Source organism: Chiloscyllium plagiosum, unplaced genomic scaffold, assembly GCF_037043375.1.
Source record: "Chiloscyllium plagiosum isolate Xiang-an unplaced genomic scaffold, Cpla_swu_hap1 HiC_scaffold_45, whole genome shotgun sequence".
In the NCBI taxonomy this organism is placed as follows: Eukaryota; Metazoa; Chordata; class Chondrichthyes; order Orectolobiformes; family Hemiscylliidae; genus Chiloscyllium; species Chiloscyllium plagiosum.
In genome coordinates, this window is record NW_028270183.1 from 36,590,087 (window position 1) to 36,614,234 (window position 24,148).

Here is a 24,148-nt window from a genome sequence, read left to right on the forward strand (position 1 = left end):
GGTACATTACCCATAGTGTTCAGGGATGTGTAGGTTAGATGGATTAGCCCTGGTACATTACCCATAGTGTCCAGGGATGTGTAGGTTAGGTGGGCCATGGTAGACTATCCATACTGTCCAGAGATGTGTAGGTTAGGTGGGCCATGGTACATTACCCATAGTATCCAGGGATGTGTAGGTTAGGTAGGTTAGCCATGGTACATTATCCATAGTGTCCAGGGATGTGTAGGTTAGGTGGGCCATGGTAAATTACCCATAGTGTTCAGGGATGTGTAGGTTAGGTGGGCCATGGTACATTACCCATAGAGTCCAGGGATGTGTAGGTTAGGTGGGCCATGGTACATTACCCATAGAGTCCAGGGATGTGTAGGTTAGGTAGATTAGCCATGGTACATTATCCATTGTGTTCAGGGATGTGCAGGTTAGGTGGGCCATGGTACATTACCCATAGTGTTCAGGGATGTGTAGGTTAGGTGGGCCATGGTACATTACCCATAGTGTTCAGGGATGTGTAGGTTAGGTGGGCCATGGTACATTACCCATTGTGTTCAGGGATGTGCAGGTTAGGTGGGCCATGGTACATTACCCATAGTGTCCAGAGATGTGCAGGTTAGGTGGGCCATGGTACATTACCCATAGTGTTCAGGGATGTGTAGGTTAGGTGGGCCATGGTACATAACCCATTGTGTTCAGGGATGTGCAGGTTAGGTGGGCCATGGTACATTACCCATAGTGTTCAGGGATGTGCAGCTTAGATGGGCCATGGTACATTACCCATTGTGTTCAGGGATGTGCAGGTTAGGTGGGCCATGGTATATTATCCATAGTGTCCAGGGATGTGCAGGTTCGGTGGATTAGCCATGGTACATTACCCATACTGTCCAGAGATGTGTAGGTTAGGTGGGCTATGGTACATTACCCATAGTGTTCAGGGATGTGTAGGTTAGGTGGGCCATGGTACATTACCCATAGTGTCCAGGGATGTGCAGGTTAGGTGGGCCATGGTACATTACCCATACTGTCCAGAGATGTGTAGGTTAGGTGGGCCATGGTACATTACCCATAGTGTTCAGGGATGTGTATGTTAGGTGGGCCATGGTACATTACCCATAGTGTTCAGGGATGTGCAGGTTAGGTGGATTAGCCATGGTACATTACCCATAGTGTCCAGGGATGTGCAGGTTAGGTGGATTAGCTATGGTACATTACCCATACTGTCCAGGGATGTGTAGGTTAGGTGGGCCATGGTACATAACCCATAGTGTCCAGGGATGTGCAGGTTAGGTGGATTAGCCATGGTACATAACCCATAGTGTTCAGGGATGTGCAGGTTAGGTGGGCCATGGTACATTACCCATACTGTCCAGAGATGTGTAGGTTAGGTGAGCCATGGTAAATTACCCATAGTGTTCAGGGATGTGTAGGTTAGGTGGGCTATGGTACATTACCCATAGTATCCAGGGATGTGTAGGTTAGGTGGGCCATGGTACATTACCCATAGTGTTCAGGGATGTGCAGCTTAGATGGGCCATGGTACATTACCCATTGTGTTCAGGGATGTGCAGGTTAGGTGGGCCATGGTACATAACCCATTGTGTTCAGGGATGTGCAGGTTAGGTGGGCCATGGTACATAACCCATTGTGTTCAGGGATGTGCAGGTTAGGTGGGCCATGGTACATTACCCATTGTGTTCAGGGATGTGCAGGTTAGGTGGGCCATGGTATATTATCCATAGTGTCCAGGGATGTGCAGGTTAGGTGGGCCATGGTACATTACCCATAGTGTCCAGGGATGTGCAGGTTAGGTGGATTAGCCATGGTACATTACCCATACTGTCCAGAGATGTGTAGGTTAGGTGGGCCATGGTACATTACCCATAGTATTCAGGGATGTGTATGTTAGGTGGGCCATGGTAAATTACCCATAGTGTCCAGGGATGTGCAGGTTAGGTGGATTAGCCATGGTACATTACCCATATTGTCCAGAGATGTGTAGGTTAGGTGGGCCATCGTAAATTACCCATAGTGTCCAGGGATGTGTAGGTTAGGTGGGCCATGGTACATTACCCATACTGTCCAGAGATGTGTAGGTTAGGTGGGCCATGGTACATTACCCATAGTGTTCAGGGATGTGTATGTTAGGTGGGCCATGGTACATTACCCATAGTGTTCAGGGATGTGCAGGTTAGGTGGATTAGCCATGGTACATTACCCATAGTGTCCAGGGATGTGCAGGTTAGGTGGGCCATGGTACATTACCCATAGTGTTCAGGGATGTGCAGGTTAGGTGGGCCATGGTACATTATCCATAGTGTCCAGGGATGTGCAGGTTAGGTGGGCCATGGTACATTACCTTTAGTGTTCAGGGATGTGCAGGTTAGGTGGGCCATGGTACATTATCCATAGTGTCCAGGGATGTGCAGGTTAGGTGGGCCATGGTACATTACCCTTAGTGTTCAGGGATGTGCAGGTTAGGTGGGCCATGGTACATTACCCATAGTGTCCAGGGATGTGCAGGTTAGGTGGGCCATGGTACATTATCCATAGTGTCCAGGGTGCAGCAGAAGTGGACCCTGGTAGGAAACAGGTCTTTGTGAAGTCTGGAAAAATTGATCAAAAGTTCAGGCTGAAGCTGGTCATATAATTCTGAAATGGTGTCAATTTGTCCCCAGCTCATGCAGTGGTCCTTCTATTAGGAATTATTTTCACACAAGCAAATGATTTAGTTCATAGAGCCGCAGCATTAAATAATTACCCTGCGTTATAGTCCAGTGCTGGGGAGGGAGTGTCACCTACAGTAACGTACAGAGATGGGGGGAGAGAGAGAGAGGGAGACAGAAAGAGAGAGAGAGTGAGAGAGAGAACAAGAGAGACAGATTCAGAGAGAGGGAACAAGAAAGAAAGATAGAGAGCGATAGAATAAAAGAGACAGAGAGAGGGAACAAGAGATGCAGATAGAGAAGGAGAGAATAAAGGTGACAGACAGAAAACGGAAGAGATGGAGAAAGAGCCAACTGAAATAAAATGGAAGGAGACAGAGACACACACACAAAAGCAGGGGGACAGTCTGCAAACGGAGGTGGGGGGGGGGCAGGGTGAATTCATTATGTTAATTATGATTAGTTAAAGGTAGTTGATGGGTATTAATTCGGGATTTAGGTGAACCACTAGTTTAAGGACTCCTTAGTGGTAGTGTCCCTATCACCGAACCAGAAGGCGCATTTTTAAGTCCCATCTCTGGACTGGTTAATTCAAAAAATCCACGAATACATATTAAATATTTACAGAGTGAAATGTTGATTATTCACTTAGACGTGTATGCTTGTAATGGGATTAGTTTGGGGATTGATACAGGGCTATGGAGAGAGAGTGGGGCAGTGGGATTAGTTTGGGGATTGATACAGGGCTATGGGGAGAGAGCGGGGCAGTGGGATTAGTTTGGGGATTGATACAGAGCTATGGAGAGAGAGTGGGGCAGTGGGATTAGTTTGGGGATGGATACAGGGCTATGGGGAGAGAGCGGGGCAGTGGGATTAGTTTGGGGATTGATACAGAGCTATGGGGAGCGTGTGGGGCAATGGGATTAGTTTGGGGATTGCTACAGGGCTATGGGGAGAGAGCGGAGGCAGTGGGATTAGCACAGGATTGATGCAGGCCTATGGGGAATGAGTGGGATAGTGGGATTAGTTTGGGATTGATACAGGGCTATGGGGAGAGAGTGAGGCAGTGGGATTAATTTGTGGATTGATACAGGGCTATGGTGAGAGAGTGAGGCTGTGGAATTAGTTTGGGGATTAATACAGAGCTATGGGGAATGAGTGGGGCCAGTGGGATTAGTTTGGGGATTGATACAGGGCTATGGGGAATGAGTGGGGCAGTGGGATTTGTTTGGGGATTGATACAGGGCTATGGGGAGAGTGCGGGGTGGTGGGATTAGTTTGGGGATTGGTACAGGGCTATGGGGAGCGAGCGGGGTGGTGGGATTAGTTTGGGGTTTGGTACAGGGCTGTGGGGAGAGCACGGGGCAGTGGGATTAGTTTGGGGATGGATACAGGGCTATGGAGAGAGTGTGGGGCAGTGGGATTAGTTTGGGGATTGATACAGAGCTATGGGGAGAGAGTGAGGCAGTGGGATTAGCACAGGATTGATGCAGGGCTATGGGGAGAGAGTGGGGCAGTGGGATTAGTTTCGGGATTGATACAGGGCTATGGGGAGAGAGCGGAGGCAGTGGGATTAGCACAATATTGATGCAGGGCTATGGGGAATGAGTGGGACAGTGGGATTAGTTTCGGATTGATACAGGGCTATGGGGAGAGGGTGGGGCAGTGGAATTAGTTTGGGGATTGATACAGAGCTATGGGGAATGAGTGGAGCAGTGGGATTTGTTTGGGGATTGATATAGGGCTATGGGGAAAGTGCAGGGTGGTGGGACTAATTTGGGGATTGGTACAGGGCTATGGGGAGCGAGCGGGATGGTGGGATTAGTTTGGGGTTTGGTACAGGGCTGTGAGGAGAGCGCAGGGCAGTGGGATTAGTTTGGGGATGGATACAGGGCTATGGGGAGAGCGGGCAGTGGGATTAGTTTGGGGATTGATACAGGGCTATGGGGAGAGAGTGGGGCAGTGAAATTAGTTTGGGCATGATACAGTGCTATGGGGAGAGAGTGTGGCGGTGGGATTAGTTTGGGGATTGATACACAGCTATGGGAAAGAGCGGAAGTGGGATTCATTTGGGATTGATACAGGGCTATGGGGAGAGCGCGGGGCCAGTGGGATTAGTTTGGGGATTGATACAGGGCTATTAGGAGAGAGCGGGACGGTGGGATTAGTTTGGGGATTGATACAGAGCTATGAAGGGGAGAGAGGGGCAGTGGGATTAGTTTGGGGATCGATACAGGGCTATGGTGAGAGAGTGGGCACTGGGATTATTTTGGGGATTGATACAGGGCTATGGGGAGAGAGTAGGGTGGTGGGATTAGTTTGGGGATTGATACAGGGCTATGGGGAGAGGATGGGGCAGTGGGATTAGTTTGGGGATTGATACAGGGCTATGGGGAGAGAGTGGGGCAGTGGGATTAATTTTGGATTGATACAGGACTATGGGTAGAGAACGGGGCAGTGGGATTAGTTTGGGGATTGATACAGGGCATTGGGGAGAGAGTGGGCACTGGGATTATTTTGGGGATTGATACAGGGCTATGGGGAGAGAGTGGGGCAGTGGGATTTGTTTGGGGATTGATAAAGGGCTATGGGGAGAGTGCGGGGTGGTGGGATTAGTTTGGGGATTGATATAGGGATATTGGGAGAGAGTGGGGCAGTGGGATTAGTTTGGGGATTGATACAGGGCTATGGGGAGAGAGTGGGGCAGTGGGATTTGTTTGGGGATTGATACAGAGCTATGGGGAGAGTGCGGGGTGGTGGGATTAGTTTGGGGATTGATATAGGGCTATGGGGAGAGAGCAGGGGCCATGGGATTCATCTGGGATTGATATAGGGATATGGGGAGAGAGTGGGGCAGTGGGATTAGTTTGGGGATTGATACAGGGCTATGGGGAGAGAGTGGGGCAGTGGGATTAGTTTGGGGATTGATACAGAGCTATGGGGAGAGTGCGGGGCAGTGGGATTAGTTTGGGGATTGATACAGGGCTATGGGGAGAGAGTGAGGCAGTGAGATTAGTTTGGGGATTGATACAGAGCTATGGGGAGAGAATGGGGCAGTGGGATTAGTTTGGGGATTGATACAGGGCTATGGGGAGAGAGTGAGGCAGTGGGATTAGTTTGTGGATTGATACAGAGGTATAGGGAGAGTGCGGGGTGGTGGGATTAGTTTGGGGATTGATATAGGGCTATGGGGAGCGAGCCGGGCAGTGGGATTCATTTGCGATTGATACAGGGCTATGGGGAGAGAATGGGGCAGTGGGATTAGTTTGGGGATTGATACAGGGCTATGGGGAGAGAGTGAGGCAGTGGGATTAGTTTGTGGATTGATACAGAGGTATGGGGAGAGTGCGGGGTGGTGGGATTAGTTTGGGGATTGATACAGGGCTATGGGGAGAGAGTGGGGCAGTGGGATTAGTTTGGGGATTGATACAGAGCTATGGGGAGAGTGCGGGGCAGTGGGATTAGTTTGGGGATTGATACAGGGCTATGGGGAGAGAGTGAGGCAGTGAGATTAGTTTGGGGATTGATACAGAGCTATGGGGAGAGAATGGGGCAGTGGGATTAGTTTGGGGATTGATACAGGGCTATGGGGAGAGAGTGAGGCAGTGGGATTAGTTTGTGGATTGATACAGAGGTATAGGGAGAGTGCGGGGTGGTGGGATTAGTTTGGGGATTGATATAGGGCTATGGGGAGCGAGCCGGGCAGTGGGATTCATTTGCGATTGATACAGGGCTATGGGGAGAGAATGGGGCAGTGGGATTAGTTTGGGGATTGATACAGGGCTATGGGGAGAGAGTGAGGCAGTGGGATTAGTTTGTGGATTGATACAGAGGTATGGGGAGAGTGCGGGGTGGTGGGATTAGTTTGGGGATTGATATAGGGCTATGGGGAGCGAGCCGGGCAGTGGGATTCATTTGCGATTGATACAGGGCTATGGGGAGAGAGTGAGGCAGTGGGATTAGTTTGGGGATTGATACAGAGCTATGGGGAGAGCGCGGGGCAGTGGGATTAGTTTGGGGATTGATACAGAGCTATGGGGAGAGAGTGAGGCAGTGGGATTAGTTTGGGGATCGATACAGGGCTATGGGGAGCGAGCAGGGTGGTGGAATTAGTTTGGGGATTGATACAGAGCTATGGGGAGAGAGTGGGGCAGTGGGATTAGCTTGTGGATTGATACAGGGCTATGGAGAGAGAGTGGGGCTGTGGGATTAGTTTGGGGTTTGATACAGAGCTATGGAGGGGAGAGAGGGGCAGTGGGATTAGTTTGGGGATGGATACAGAGCTATGGAGGGGAGAGAGGGGCAGTGGGATTAGTTTGGGGATCGATACAGGGCTATGGGGAGAGTGCGGGGTGGTGGGATTAGGTTAGGGATTGATATAGGGCTATGGGGAGAGCAGGGGCCGTGGGATTCATCTGGGATTGATATAGGGATATGGGGAGAGAGTGGGGCAGTGGGATTAGTTTGGGGATTGATACAGGGCTATGGGGAGCGAGCGGGGTGGTGGGATTAGTTTGGGGATTGGTACAGAGCTGTGGGGAGAGCGCGGGGCAGTGGGATTAGTTTGGGGATGGATACAGGGCAATGGAGAGAGAGTGGGGCTGTGGGATTAGTTCGGGGATTGATACAGGGCTATGGGGAGAGAGTGGGGCAGTGGGATTAGTTTGGGGATTGATACAGGGCTATGGGGAGAGAGTGGGGCAGTGTGATTCGTTTGGTGATTGATACAGAGCTATGGGGAGAGAGCAAGGGCAGTGGGATTAGTTTGGGGATTGATACAGGGCTATGGGGATAGAGTGGGGCAGTGGGATTCGTTTGGGGATTGATACAGAGCTATGAGGAGAGAGCAAGGGCAGTGGGATTAGTTTGGGGATTGATACGGAGCTATGGGGAGAGAGTGGGGCAGTGGGATTAATTTGGGGATTGATATGGAGCTATGGGGAGAGAGTGGGGCAGTGGGATTAGTTTTGGATTGATACGGAGCTATTTGGAGAGAGCGGGGCAGTGGGATTAGTTTGGGATTTATACAGGGCATTGGGGAGAGAGTGGGGCAGTAGGATTCGTTTGGGGATTGATACAGGGTTATGGTGGGAGAGTTGGGCAGTGGGATTAGTCTGGGGCTTGATACAGGGCTTTGGGGAGTGGGTGGGACAGTGGGATTAGTTTGGGGATCGATACAGGGCTATGGGGAGAGAGCAGGGCCAGTGGAACTAGTTTGTGATTGATACAGGGCTATGGGGAGAGAGTGGGGCAGTGGGATTTGTTTGGGGATCGATACAGGGCTATGGGGAGAGAGCAGGGCCAGTGGAACTAGTTTGTGATTGATACAGGGCTATGGGGAGAGAGAGCGGGACAGTGGGATTAGTTTGGGATTGATACAGGGCTATGGGGAGAGAGTGGGGCAGTGGGATTAGTTTGGGATTGATACAGGGCTATGGGGAGAGAGTGGATTAGTTTGGGATTGATACAGGGCTATGGGGAGAGCGCGCGGCCAGTGGGATTTGGTAAAAACAATGACTGCAGATGCTGGAACCCAGATTCTGGATTAGTGGTGCTGGAAGAGCACAGCAGGTCAGGCAGCATCCGAGGAGCAGTAAAATCGACGTTTCGGGCAAAAGCCCTTCATCAGGAATACAGGCCAGTGGGATTAGTTTGGGATTGATAGAGGTTTATGAAACACCTCAACAATGTGAACACACAGATGAGATCCCGTGTAACCTGTGGGATACGCAGAGAGGGACAAGAGTCAGGGATTGAGGGAGTGAAGGAAGAGATGAGTTAGATAGGGACAAAGGGAGAGGCAGTGAGAAAGAAAGCAACACAAGGAAAGTGAGTGAAGGAGGACACAGAGGGTGAAAAGTAGCGGAGAGATGTGAGGAGACGTTTGGGTTGATTTGGACCAGGGATCTAGGGCATGTTAAGGTGACTCCTGATGCTTTACCTCTGGGCACGGTACCAGGTCACTATTCCACTTCAATCCCCAGCAGGTAAGACTGCCCAACCAGCCAAGAGCAATAGACCAGACAAACAATGAACAGAGAGTGAAGGGGTCACACCAATGACATCGCCAATAGTGGAGAGGAGAGCACACCAAAAGCACCAACAGATATACCAGAGAGACCAAGCTATCCAGGCAGTCACCTTTCTTTAAATTGCCGGAAAGATCGTATTTTTGCCCACAAACCTGGCCTAGTGAACAACAGCTGAAAATGTGTTGCTGGAAAAGTGCAGCAGGTCAGGCAGCATCCAAGGAACAGGAGAATCCTGAAGAAGGGCTCATGCCTGAAACGTCGATTCTCCTGCTCCTTGGATGCTGCCTGACCTGCTGCGCTTTTCCAGCAACACATTTTCAGCTCTGATCTCCAGCATCTGCAGTCCTCACTTTCTCCTTGTGAACAACAGTCTATTCAGGAAAGGATCTGGCTGTGATGAACTCCAAACTTTCATAAAACAAACTTTCAGCTTTTAGAGATGACACACATATCTGGAGACACTGACCTGCATCTGAAATTCAATAGCGTACATAGAGAGAAAACATTGACAGTTTTTTCATTGCATCAGCTTCTCCACAGCTGAATTCAAACAGATACATTCCTCACAAACTGAGGAGGGACCTGTGTCAAGTTACCTCACCTACCTTCCCAGGGCCCGCTCTGATTCACGTTTAATAGTCAAAGTTGACTTCTGCTCAGAGGTAATGATGGTTCCTCAGTAAAGTCAGAACTGGGGCGTGTGATGGGAGATCCTGGATACACCTCAGTGCCTTCACAATGGCAACCATTTTGTGTGAGGGCAGCCATTTTAGCAAAGTCAGGCAGTTACCAAGGCTCTGGGGCCTAACCTGGCTGAAGCCTGTATGCTCAGTGCCTGTAGAGCTGGCTTGATACTGTCTCACTATCCAATACACCAAGGCAACAATATTGAGTCCTGATAACCCCGTGTCAAGATCCAAGGACAGGCAAAATTGACGGGCATATTCCAGAGATTCACCTGAGGATCTGGCTCGTAGTAACGTCGAAAACTTTTAGTGGATGAGTCAGACCTGTGGCCTGCTGCCCATTGTGTACCACATAGGCCTGTCACTGAAATCCACGTTTATGAGAAACCGCTGACCCACCCAATCTACTCTTCACTTCCCCAGGGCCCACATTGAAAAGCGGACCCATGAGAAATAGGTGAATCTTGGATCAGGAACAGCCGACTGTCCCCTTAGTGTGGATTGTAACAACACAGCATCAATGGGATGAATGGCCTCTTGCTGCACTGCCACTTGCCTGTCCCATCCCTCTGTCTTGGCCTGTCTGCCTCTCCCTGTTGGACAGGATCCCATTCTGATTGTCTCAGTCAGTACCTTGGGAGGACTGAGGTGTCCACAGCCTCTCCCAGTACCTTACTCAATACTCATCGGCTCGGGCTTTGACTGAATACCTGATGCCAACAGGACAGGCTTAATGTAATCGGGGTGGAACAGCGAGATCAGTGGCAAAGCTGGTCCCAGCCACGTCTTCATGGTGAGTGGGAATGTCAAAACCAGCTCTGCGATCTTTCTCATGCCTTCCTCATCGGGATTGACCTGCCCACAGTGGGGTGTACAAACAGAGAGAGACATTAGGATGCAAGGTCACAGCAAACACAGAACCAAGCAGCAGGTTTCAGGTAGTTAGTCAATTTAACAAAACACCCACTGAACGGGGAGAAAGGAAAGCGCCTGTGGTGCAGTGGTAGTGTCCCTACCTCTGAGGCAGGAGGCCCCTGGTTCAAATCCCGCCTGCACCACAGGTAGGTCATAGCGCGTCTGAGCAGTTGGAGCTACAAAGAGAAGGCACCCACGAGGACGAATATACACACACAGACACACACACTCACATACACTCACAAACACAGAGTCCCTTCCCCACACCCACACACACACTCACACACACAGAGTCCCTTCCCCACACACACACACACACACAGAGTCCCTTCACCCCACACACACACACACACTCACACACACAAGTGGAGACAGGAGTGTGACAGAGTTACACAATCCCCCTTACGTTCACATTGCAACAAAATCCATAAGGTCCTGATCCCTGGGATTGGCTTGTGAAGAGAGACTGGATCAATTTGGACTATATTCACCACAGTTTACAACAGAGGGGGAGGTCTCATAGATACCTATAAAATTCCAATAGGACCGGGCGGGGTAAACACAGGAAGGATGTTCCCAACGTCTGGGAAGCTCAGAACCGGGGTCACAGTTTGAGGATGCAGAGTGGGCCGTATCGGAGTGAGAGGAGGAGAAATCTCTTCACCCAGAGACTGTGAGCTGCCATGGAAACTGTTGAGGTCAAAGCATTGAAAGTCCTCAAGAAAGAGTTCGATATTGTTCATGGGGCTGAAGGGATCAAAGGTATAGGTAACAAGATAATGAATTGGCCGATCATATTGAATGGTGGGGCAGGCTTGAAGGGCCAAATGGCCGACTCATGCTCCGATTTTCTCTGATTCTACATCGGTTCAACAGATGCTTCAGCCTCATGGATGCCACCCCATGCCGTGTCAGAAACACGGGACTCAGGAACAGGAGCAGGCCATTCAGCCCCTCGAACCTGTGTTCATCCAGTCAGTAAGATCATGGCCACCCTGCCCACGGTCATGGTCGTAGCTCTGCTTCCCCGCTGGTCTCCACGCCCTGCCCACAAATCAGTCATGGTGGATAGGGGCTAGACTGAGGGGGAAGGCCCCAATTCTCCACCCTCTACCTCCCCAAAAGCCCATGCGTTGTTTTCAGGGTCAGTTATCCGGCAGCCCCTCCACTGGTTCACAGAACAGCCTCAATTATTCCTGTCCCCTTCCCGTGTGTCGGCGTAGATCCAGGATCTGTCGGTCTCCCACCTCCCAGCGAAGGGGCTTCCCACTCTGCTTTCCAGGGATCCTACCATTCCCAGGTGCCCCATCAGCCAGCTCCTCCTGGGCGGACTTTCAAAACACCTCAACCTCCTGGTGTTGTCCCGGAAACGCCTCAGCAGGTCGAGGGCACCGAGTGCAGCCTTGATGATGGCAGTCAAGGCCAGGGCAATGACGAAGAACCAGAGGTAGGCCCGGATAGAGCCTTGGCCCAGAGCCACCTGCTTCAACAGTGGCAACATCCTGTCAGGGAGAGACAACAGGAAAATCAGCGCTCAGAAACCATTCATTCAGGCAAAACATATCCAGCAGATGTTCGACATTACAGGATAGGGAGAGAGACTGCAGTCAGGATTCAATCCCCCTAGTGATGGCATACAGAGGAGCCAAAGGCAGGATGCTGTGCTCCAGGGATCAATGCTAGGCTCCCAACTCTTTACAGTTTATATAATTTACTCAGATGAAAGGATCAAAGGTGTGGGAGATTTTTTTTTTCTTTATACATTTACAAGATTAGGGTCTCGCTGGATAGGCAGCATTTCATTGAATCATAGACTCCCTACAGTGTGGAAACAGGCCGTTAGGCCCAACAAGTCCACACTGACCCTCCGAACAGTATCCCACCCAGACCCATTCTCCTACCCTCCCCTACTCTACATTTACCCCTGACTAATGCACCTAACTAATGCATCCCTGAATACTATGGACAATTTAGCGTGGCCAATTCACCTAAACTGCACATCTTTCAACTGTGGGAGGAAACCGGAGCACCCGGAAGAAACCCACGCAGACTTGGGGAGAACGTGCAAACTCCACACAGACAGTCACCCAAGGCTAGAATCGAACCTGGCTCCCTGGCGCTGTGAGGTTGCAGTGACTAACCACTGAGTCACTGTGCCATCCCTAATTTATTGTCCATCCATGTCAGCCACATTGCTGTGGGTCTGGAGTCACATGCATGCCAGGTAAGAATAACAGTTTCCTTCCCTAAAGGACATTTGTTAGACAATCGACAATGGTCATTGGTAGACTCTTAATTCTAGAGGTTTATTGAATTCAAATTCCACTATCTGACGTGGCGGGATTTGAACCCAGGTCCCCGGAACGTTATCTGGGTCTCTAGATTAGCAATCCAGCGATAACACCACCAGGCCATGACACAAAAACTATCAGGAAAGCAAGACATGAGGAGGACCTGAGGGGCTTACAATGGGATGTGGAGGGGTCAAGTGAGTCACCGATGGAGTACAATGTGAGGAAGTGGGAAAGTGTCCATTCAGGCAGAAAGAATAACAAGGAAGTGAACAGTGAGGGGTTGAAGAGCTCCAGGATGCAGAGGGATCTGGGGGTCCTGGTGTATGAGTCGCAGGATGTGAGTGCACAGGTGCAGCAAGTGATCAGGAAAGCTAACAGAATGTTGTGTTTGGAATGCAAGAGTAGGGAGTTTATACTTCAGTTACACAGTGCATTGGTGAGACCACATCCGGAGCACTGTGTAAATACAGGTCACCATACCTACAGAAGAATGTTAATGCATTGGAAACAGTTCAGCGAACGTTTACTGGACTAATCCTGCAACAAGTAGAATGCCTTATCAAGAATGGCTGGACAGGCTTGGCCTGTAATCCTGTGGAGATTAGAAGAGTCACTGATGACTTCTGAGAAACATTTAAGACTCTGGGGCATTTTGACTGGGTGGATGTGGAGCAGATGTTTCCTCTTGTGAGAGAATATGGTGTTTGTGGAGTCAGGGCTCCGCTGGAAGGTTGGACTATGGAGCTCTATGGCAGCTCTCCCATCAATCTCATTGAGAACTGAGCTAAGGAGGACTTTCTTCAGCCAGGGGGTGGTCATTCTGTGGAACTCATTGCCAGAGAGGGCTCTGGAGGTGAAGTCATTGAGTGTCTTTAAGATTTGAGTATTCAGGGGACCAAGGGTTCCAGGGAAAAGGCAGGAGAATGGGGTTGAGAAACATATCAGCCATGATTGAATGGCAGAGCAGATTCGATGGGCCAAATGGTCTAATTCTGCTTCTCTATCTTGCAGGCTTATTTTTAAGAAACCACAACACCTGGCCTAAGCTCATGGGGAGGTCAGAGCAGCCCACACTGAAAGAAAGGGAGAGTTGATAGAGGTGTTCAAGATGAGGAAGGGTCTGGACAGAGAAGGATAGAACCATACATAAGCACAGCAGAGGAAGAGGCCATTCAGCCCATTGTGTTGAATAAGCTAGCCACCCATTCTAATCTCTGGGCCCGTGGCCTTGCAGGTGCCAGTGATTCAGGTGGGAATCGAGATCCTTGTAAATAAGTTGAGGGATCCTGCTTGAACCAGCAGAATCTGGGCAGCGAATTCTGGACACCCACCACTCTCTGGGTGAGCATGGCTTTCCCCAAGTTCCCCTCTAATCCCTCCACCTTCCATCTGTGTGTTCCAGTAAATCACCTCTCCACCAAATCTCCCCTGTCCATTCTGTCAAAGACCCTCATTATTTTCTACACCTTGATTAAGCCTCTCCTTGACCTCCTCTGATCGAAGGAAAGCAACCCTGGATTGTCCAGCAGTACTCATGTGGCTTGGCCAACATTGTTTATCTCATATGCTTGTAGGCAGGGATGCCCTGAGGCATGGTACATTGGTGAGACCAAGCAGAGACTATGGCAATGGATGAATGGGCACCGTACAACAATCCCCAGGCAAGGTTGCTCCCTCCCGGTCAGGAAACACTGCAGCGGTCAGGCCACTCGGCCTCAGACCTTCGGGTGACAGTACTCCAAAGTGGACTTCGGGACAGGCAACAACGCAAAGTGGCCAAGCAGAGGCTGATAGCCAAGTCTGGTACCCATGGGGACGGCCTCAACCAGGACCTGGGATTCATGTTACACTACAGGTGACACCACACACACACACTCTTATATACTTGCACACTCACTCAAATACACGCTCTCTCATACACACACCCATCCACCCCCCACATTCACAAACATACCCTCTCACAGGCTTATACTCCATCACACCCACACCCATACTTTACCAAGCTTTCACACACACAGCCACACACTCTCTCAAGTGCACTCACACTCACATGCATTCTCTCTCTCTCTCTCTCTCTCTCTCTCTCTCTCCCTCATGCACGCACATTCACCTATAAGTCTATGGGGTGAATTTGCATTTGCAGAATTATATTTGCAGATACCCTCATAATTATATAAACCACTACAAGGTCACCCCTCAGCCTCCGATGCTCCAGGGAAAACAGCCCCAGCCTGTTCAACCTCTCCCTTTAGCTCAGATCCTCCAACTCTGGCAACATCCTTGTAAATCTTTTCTGAACCTTTTCAAGTTTCACAACATCCTTCCAATAGGAAGGAGACCAGAGTTGTCCTTACCACCTGGTCAGGGAGTCCAGAACTAGAGGGCATAGGTTAAGGGTGAGAGGGGAAAGATATAAAAGAGACCTACGGGGCAATATATTCACGCAGAGGGTGGTATGTGTATGGAACGAGCTGCCAGAGGAAGTGGTGGAGGCTAGTACAATTGCAACACTTAAAAGGCATCTGGCTGCGTATATGAATAGGAAGGGTTTGGAGAGATATGGGCCGGATGCTGGCAGGTGGGACTAGATTGGGTTGGGATATCTGGTTGGCATGGACGGGTGGGACCAAAGGGTCTGTTTCCGTGCTGTGCATCTCTATGACTCTATACTATGATAAAACCTCAAAATTATCTTGAGAAGGTGACTTAAAAGAAGTTCTGGAATTTATATATTGATGAACCGAAACCTGCAACCCATTTTAAAAGGACTGCAACTTGAAGACAGCCCACTGGCCCCTTACCCAGGGCTATTAGGGATAGGCACTATCCCATATGTCACAAAAGCATTTTTCTAAAACAGTCTAATGGAGAGCCGGGACAGGGTCCGGTGAGAATTGGGAGGATCGACAGAGTAAGGAACACACAAAGGGACACAGTAGGATGAAGCAATGGGACTGACAAACAAGATCAAGGAACACACTGTCTGCAGTCTGATAGTGACTAGGCTTCAGCCAGCCAATGGGAAAGAGTCAGCAGCATCATATCGATGATGTCACACATTACCCCATCCTACTGGGTCCAGTTTGAAAGTAGGAAGTACACAGTTCCTCATTTGCAGGAGATGACTGAGCAGTTATTGTAGAGCTACACTCACAGCTGGATACACAGGGTGGGGGCTAGACGTCTTCCCTCAAAGCCTTGCACAACATTACCATCTAACGTGGAACCTGCCTCCAGCGCATACACAGGCGGTACATTCCTCACCCTGACTACTTCCTGTGTGAAAGAAAAGCTTTTAATTCAAATCACTCCTGTCTCATTTGACTTGAAATCCATGCAAATCTGGCCTGTTTGAAAAAGCGATCTTCTTAAATGTGTTTGGCAGACACTGCTGGAGTGCAGGGTTAAACACTCTCATTCCATTTTCAGTCAGGGGATGGGTTAGAACACAGGATGCCTGTCCCATCACACCCAGCCCAGGACCATGTCAGACTTACTGAACCCGTTTCACAGTAAATCTCACCGCTGCCCTGCCAGATCATTTTCTAAATGCCTTTGGAAAATCACACGTGTCCCGCCGAACGTCCCAGCTCCTAACTATTGCCACGTCATCTTGAAATCGGTATCTCTCTGGTTCCCAATCCTTCTGCCGACAGGCAGGGGGTCTCCCCACTCTCTCCACTCTGTGCAGATCCCTCAGGATTTTGAGCAACTTGATCGATTCTCCTCTCCATCCATCTCCTCCCCCGGGTAATCAGCACCAAAACCTCCATCACCTACAAGAATGTGATTGTCTGGGCCAGTGTTGTGATAAAGTGGGGTGCCCAGTGATACACACAATACTCTGAACCCAGGCACAAACCAGAAGAAAAAGATCATTGTGACATCTTTACGTTTGTATTTCTTTTACCCTGGAGTGCAGCACGCTGTGTGCACTCAACTTCTGACCATCTACAAGTTGGAACACAGTGTAGCCCGGGATCTCTGCTCCTGCTCCACCTCCCTGTTTAGAATTGTATCTAAAGTAATAGAGTCACCATGGCAGGGCAGAAGTCTATTTAATTAATTGAGAACAGCCCAGTCTGTCCCATTCCTCAAATCTATCCTAGAGTCATAGAATCCCTACAGTATGGAAACAGGCCATTTGGCCCAACAAGTCCACACCGACCTTTCACAGAGTAACCCCACCCCCAACCCCCGCAGACCCATTCATTATATATTTACCCCTGACTAATGCACCTAACCTAACACTACGGGCAATTTAGCGTGGCCAATTCATCTAACCTGCACATCTTTAGATTCTGGGAGTAAACCGGAGCACCCGGAGGAAACCCACACAGACACGGGGAGAATGTGCCAACTCCACACAGACAGTCGTCTGAGGCTGGAATCGAACCTGGGTCCCTGGTGCTGTAAGGCAGCAGTGCTAACCACTAACCTATTGCCCTGAAAAAATGGATTTCCTTCATGTGCCCCTCCTTTAGAAACCTTTGCTCCTTCCAGCTTTCCCACACGAGCAGTGGGTTTCAAGTGATTCCCACTGCCTGCCCCCAGTCTTTGTACCAGTAGTTAATGGGACCAGCCTCGTTTTTGATAGATTTTATCCAAATCTGCTGTAATCTCATTCACACACAGCTCAGGGTCTTTACACACAGGATGACTAGAACATTTTCACTTTCCAACAAAACAAACTCCAGGGACAACCATTCTCAGGTCCTCGCTCTCCCCATTGACTCAGCCAACTCGATCACAGTTCAACTGCTTGGTCTGAATTTAAACCAAAACTAACAATTAACTGCTCCCTGGCGTAATCTCCATGGCAATGCCAATCAGACATCAATCGTCCACCCACTTCTCATACAGTATAAATTGAGATTCCCATTGTGATTTGGCATTCTTGTGATCCTGTCCTGATGAATGCATCACAAAAAGATTCACCAATATGTCTCTTTTCTTCCAGTGTTATATCACCTGTACCTAAACCTTTACCTACAATGGATATTAAACTAACAGCCAGAAGTTACCAGGAGTGTCCATACATTCATTCACACACTAAAGTCTGACATTTCCTATTCTGCTGGCCAAGTGCAAGAAAAAGGTGTCAGCATGGTGGGACATTTTGGTCAGCATGGACCAGTTCGGGCCAAAGGGCCTGTCTCTCTGCTGTAGGACTTCATGACTCTGTGTCACAAGAAAACTTCACCTGATGAAGGAACAACGCTCCGAAAGCTTGTGATTTCAAAGAAACCTGTTGGACTGTAACTTGGTGTCGTGTGACTTCTGACCTTGTCTACAAGGAGCAGAATAGGCCATTTGGCCCACAGGGTCTGTCCTGTGATTCAATAAGGAACCTGAACTCAATATTCCTGTCTTTTCCACATGACTGCTGATTCCTTTACTGATTACAAATCTCGAGCTTGAATATCCTGAATAACCCAGCCATGACAACCCTCTGCAGTAAAGCGTTCCACAGATTCACTCCGCTCTGAGAGAAGAAATTCCTCCTCATTGCTGTCTTAAAGGGGTGACCCCTTACTCTGAGATTATTTCGGTAAAAATGAGGACTGCAGATGTTGGAGATGAGAGATGAGAGCGTGGTGCTGGAAAAGCACAGCAGGTCAGACAGCATCTGAGAAGCAGGAGAGTCGACGTTTCGGGCAAAAGCCCTTCATCAGGAAGGGAGCCTCAGGGTGGAGAGCTAAATGGGAGGGGGGGGGTGGGGCTGGGAATAAGGTAGCTGAGAGTGTGACAGGTGGATGGGCGTGGGGCAAAGGTGATCGGTTAGAGAGGAGGGAGGAGTGGATAGGTGGGAAGAGAGATTGGCAGGTAGAACAGGTCATGAGGACAGTGCTGAGCTGGAAGGTTGGAACTGGGGTAAAGTGGGGGAAGGAGAAATGAGGAAACCGGTGAAATCCACATTGATGTCCTGGGGTTGAAGGATCCCGAGGAGGGAAATCAGGCATTCTTCGTCCAGGCGTCGGGTGGTGAGGGGGAGGTGATGGAGGAGGCCCAGGACCTGCATGTCCTCGGCAGAGTGGGAAGGGGGGGGGGTAGTTGAAGTGTTCGGCCAAGAGGTGATGGGGTTGGTTGGTGCGGGTGTCCCAGAGATGTTCTCTGAAGCACTCTGTGAGATTATACCCTCTGGTTTTGGATTCTCCAACAAGGGGAAGCAAGCCTTCCACATCAAGTCGTCTAAGAATTTTGTATATTTCAATAAGGTCACCTCTCATTCTTTTATATCCTAACAAGTACAACCCGTATCTCCTTATTCTCTCCTCCTCTGGACTGCCTCCAATACCAGGATATTTTTTCATAGGTGAGAGGCCCGAACTGAATACAGTATTCCAGCTGTGCTCTGACTGGTGCCTGGTATAGTTTTAGCAAAACTTATTTGCTTCTGTGTTCTATTCCCTTTGAAATAAAGATCACCCTTCCATCTGTATCCCCCCTGGATTTGGAATACTACCTTTCTTTGCGATTTTTGGAGTTTGTACATTTTGCTCTGTGCACACAACCAGTTACAATAGTAATTGAGATTTAATAAAAGCAGCACTCCCAGCACTAGAATATGGGGAATCTCACTGTCTTCTGAGAAATGTCACCACAACCCCCTGTTTCCTGTGTCTCACTCACTTTATTCCATTGGTCACAGAATGAGGAACAGCTTCACAGAGATACAGCCCAGCACAGTCCATAAATTCCCTACAGCGTAGAAACAGGCTGTTCACCTCAACAAGTCTACACTGACCCCCGAACCCGGGTCTCTAGTGCTGTGAGGCAGCAGTGCTAACCAGAGTCACCATGAAACTAACAGCAAGCTGTTCCCAGAGATTGAAGGGACAGCGTTAGAGAGAGCTACAGGGTCAGAGACACTTTCTGGCAGGGACACTGGCTCAGGGCAGTTCCACAAGTAGGTCCAGACAGCAAGTGGTTCAGAATCTGTACGGGGATCAGGATCTCTATCTGTACCTGTACCTGGATCTGTACCTGTACCTGGATCAGGATCTGTCCGGGGATCAGGATCTGTCCGGGGATCAGGATCTGTACCTGTACCTGGATCAGGATCTGTCCGGGGATCAGGATCTGTACCTGGATCAGGATCTGTACCTGTACCTGGATCAGGATCTGTACGGGGATCAGGATCTGTACCTGGATCAGGATCTGTACCTGTACCTGGATCAGGATCTGTACGGGGATCAGGATCTGTACGGGGATCAGGATCTGTACCTGTACCTGGATCAGGATCTGTCCGGGGATCAGGATCTGTACGGGGATCAGAATCTGTACCTGCTTCAGGATCTGTCTGGGGATCAGGATCTGTACCTGTACCTGGATCAGGATCTGTCCCGGGATCAGAATCTGTATCTGTACCTGGATCAGGATCTGTACCTGTACCTGGATCAGGATCTGTCCCGGGATCAGAAGCTGTATCTGTACCTGGATCAGGATCTGTACCTGTATCTGGATCAGGATCTGTCCGGGGATCAGGATCTGTACCTGTACCTGGATCAGGATCTGTACCTGTACCTGGATCAGGATCTGTACGGGGATCAGGATCTGTACCTGTACCTGGATCAGGATCTGTACCTGTACCTGGATCAGGATCTGTCCCGGGATCAGAATCTGTATCTGTACCTGGATCAGGATCTGTACCTGTACCTGGATCAGGATCTGTCCCGGGATCAGGATCTGTACCTGGATCAGGATCTGTCCGGGGATCAGGATCTGTACCTGTACCTGGATCAGGATCTGTCCGGGGATCAGGATCTGTACCTGGATCAGGATGTCTGTCTGTACCTGTACCTGGATTGGGATCAGAGTGGGATTGGACCCAAAGCAGTAACTTTACAGTCTCTCTGCTGGTGCTCCCGGAACCTGCTGGGTTTTCCAGCTATTTCTGATGGTGTTTGTGACCAATCCGGTGCAGACACATTTCCGGGGCAGGCTGGGTTCACAGACGGATCTACTGGCTCACCTGAGACCGGCTCCGGGACTGGATCACCAGCCACTCCGAGTCAAGATCCCGATCAGTTCCTGTTCAGCTTCTGGATCGCGACCTGCTCCGGGACTGGGGCCACTCGGTGACACATCAGCCACTGGCCCCGCCCACGTCACCAAATGGCCATTTATAGGCAGAAGGCCACGCCTTCTTGAGTTTCTGATGCTCCTATTGGTGGCTACAGATGTCGATCAGACATATGTCCAAAGTGGGAGACCCGCCAGAAATCCCAAAACACACACTCACCCCCCAACACACACTCACCCCAACACACACTCACCCCCAACACACTCACCCCGACACACACTCACCCCCAACACACACTCACCCCCAACACACACTCACCCCCAAACACACACTCACCCCCAACACACACTCACCCCCAACACACTCACCCCGACACACACTCACCCCCAACACACACTCACCCCCAACACACACTCACCCCCAAACACACACTCACCCCCAACACACACTCACCCCGACACACACTCACCCCCAACACACACTCACCCCCCAACACACACTCACCCCCAACACACTCACCCCGACACACACTCACCCCCCAACACACACTCACCCCCAACACACTCACCCCCCAACACACACTCACCCCCAACACACTCACCCCGACACACACTCACCCCCAACACACACTCACCCCCAACACACACTCACCCCCAAACACACACTCACCCCCAACACACACTCACCCCGACACACACTCACCCCCAACACACACTCACCCCCCAACACACACTCACCCCCAACACACTCACCCCGACACACACTCACCCCCAACACACACTCACCCCCAACACACACTCACCCCCAAACACACACTCACCCCCAACACACACTCACCCCGACACACACTCACCCCCAACACACACTCACCCCCAACACACTCACCCCGACACACACTCACCCCCAACACACACTCACCCCCAACACACTCACCCCGACACACACTCACCCCCAACACACACTCACCCCCCAACACACACTCACCCCCAACACACACTCACCCCCAACACACTCACCCCGACACACACTCACCCCCAACACACACTCACCCCCAACACACACTCACACCCAACACACACTCACCCCCAACACACTCACCCCCAACACACACTCACCCCCAACACACACTCACCCCCAACACACACTCACCCCCAAACACACACTCACCCCCAACACACACTCACCCCGACACACACTCACCCCCAACACACACTCACCCCAACACACACTCACCCCCAACACACTCACCCCGACACACACTCACCCCCAACACACACTCACCCCCAAACACACACTCACCCCCAAACACACACTCACCCCCAACACACACTCACCCCCCAACACACACTCACCCCAACATCACTCACCCCCAACACACACTCACCCCCAACACACTCACCCCCAACACACACCCCCAACACACTCACCCCCAACACACTCACCCCCAACACACTCACCCCCAACACACTCATCCCAACACACACTCACCCCCAACACATACGCACCCCCAACACACACTCACCCCCAACACACACTCACCCCCCAACACACACTCATCCCCAACACACACTCACCCCCCAACACACACTCACCCCCAACACACTCACCCCAACACACACTCACCCCCAACACACACTCACCCCCAACACACACTCACCCCCCAACACACACTCACGCCACAACACACACTCACCCCCAAACACACACTCACCCCCAACACACAGTCACCCCCAACACACTCACCCCAACATCACTCACCCCCAACACACACTCACCCCCAACACACACTCACCCCCTATCACACACTCACCCCCAAGACACTCACCCCCAACACACTCACCCCCAACGCACTCACCCCAACACACACTCACCCCCAACACACACGCACCCCCCAACACACACTCACCCCCAACACACTCACCCCAAACACACACTCACCCCCAACACACTCACCCCCAACACACTCATCCCCAACACACTCACCCCAACACACACTCACCCCCAAAACACACACTCACTCCCAACACACACTCACCCCCCAACACACACTCACCCCCAACACACACTCACCCACCAACACACACTCACCCTCAACACACACTCACCCCCCAACACACACTCACCTGCAACACACACTCACCCCCAAGCACACACTCAACCCCAACACACACTCACCCCCCAAACACACACTCACCCCCAACACACACTCACCCCCAACACACACTCACCCCTAAACACACACTCACCCCCAACACACTCACCCCCCCAACAGACTTCACCCCCCAACACAATCACCCCCAACACACACTCACCCCCAACACACACTCACCCCCAACACACTCACCCCCCAACACACACTCACCCCCAATACACACTCACCCCCAACACACTCACCCCCAACACACTCACCCAACAACACACTCACCTCCGAACACACACTGACCCCCAACAGACACTCACCCCAACACACTCACCCCCCAACACACTCACCCGCAACACACTCACCCCCAACACACTCACACCCAACACACACTCACCTCCAACACACTCACCCTCCAACACACACTCACTCCCAACACACTCACCCCCAACACACTCACCCCCAACACACACTCACCCCCCAACATACTCACCCCAACACACTCACCCCCAACACACTCACACCCAACACACACTCACCTCCAACACACTCACCCTCCAACACACACTCACTCCCAACACACTCACCCCCAACACACTCACCCCCAACACACACTCACCCCCCAACATACTCACCCCAACACACTCACCCCCAACACACACTCACACCCCCAACACACTCATCACCAACACACACTCACCCCCCAACACACACTCACTCCCAAGGCACACTCACCCCCAACACACTTTCACCCCCAACACACTCACCCCCAACACACACTCACCCCCAACACACACTCAACTCCCAACACACTCACCACCCACACACACTCACCCCCAACACACACTAACGCCCAAGACACTCACCCCCAACACACACTCACCCCCAACACACTCACCCCCAACACAGTCACCCCCAACACACACTCACCCCAACACACTCACCCCCAACACACACTCACCCCTCAACACACTCACCCCCAACACACACTCACCCACCAACACACTCACCCCCAACACACATTCATCCCCAACACACACCCCAATACACTAAACCCCAAACACACTCTCACCCACCCAAACACACATTCACCGCCAACACAAACTCACACCAACACACACTCACCCCCAACACACTCACCCCCCAAACACACACTCACCCCCAACACACTCACCCCCAACACACACTAAACCCCAAACACACTCTCACCTGCCAAACAGACACTCACCCCCGACACACATGCACCCCCAACACACTCACCCCCCAACACACACTCACCCCCAACACAGACTCACCCCAACACACACTGACCCCCAACACACACTCACCCCCAATATACTCACCCCAAACACACACTCCCCCCCAACACACACTGACACCCAACACACACTCAAC

General features: G+C 50.9%; 1 protein-coding gene across 3 annotated transcripts in view; it reads right to left on the reverse strand.

Annotated features, from left to right (window-relative positions):
* The window catches only part of LOC122546871 (cytochrome P450 4F2-like), a 38,276-nt gene extending 17,591 nt beyond the window's left edge, over nt 1–20,685 (reverse strand). For 2 of the 3 annotated variants that reach the window (XM_087983151.1, XM_087983152.1), the window contains exons 1-3: nt 20,563–20,685; nt 11,585–11,795; nt 10,089–10,233 (exon numbers count right to left, since the gene is read on the reverse strand). In XM_087983151.1, the coding sequence (XP_087839277.1) occupies nt 10,089–10,233; nt 11,585–11,794 (355 nt within the window). In that variant the 5' untranslated portion in view covers nt 11,795; nt 20,563–20,685. Of the gene's footprint in view, nt 1–9,048; nt 9,165–10,088; nt 10,234–11,584; nt 11,796–20,562 lie in introns of those variants that run through there. The other variant, XM_087983150.1, reaches the window with a different exon arrangement.
* Nucleotides 20,686–24,148: the final 3,463 nt, after the last annotated feature.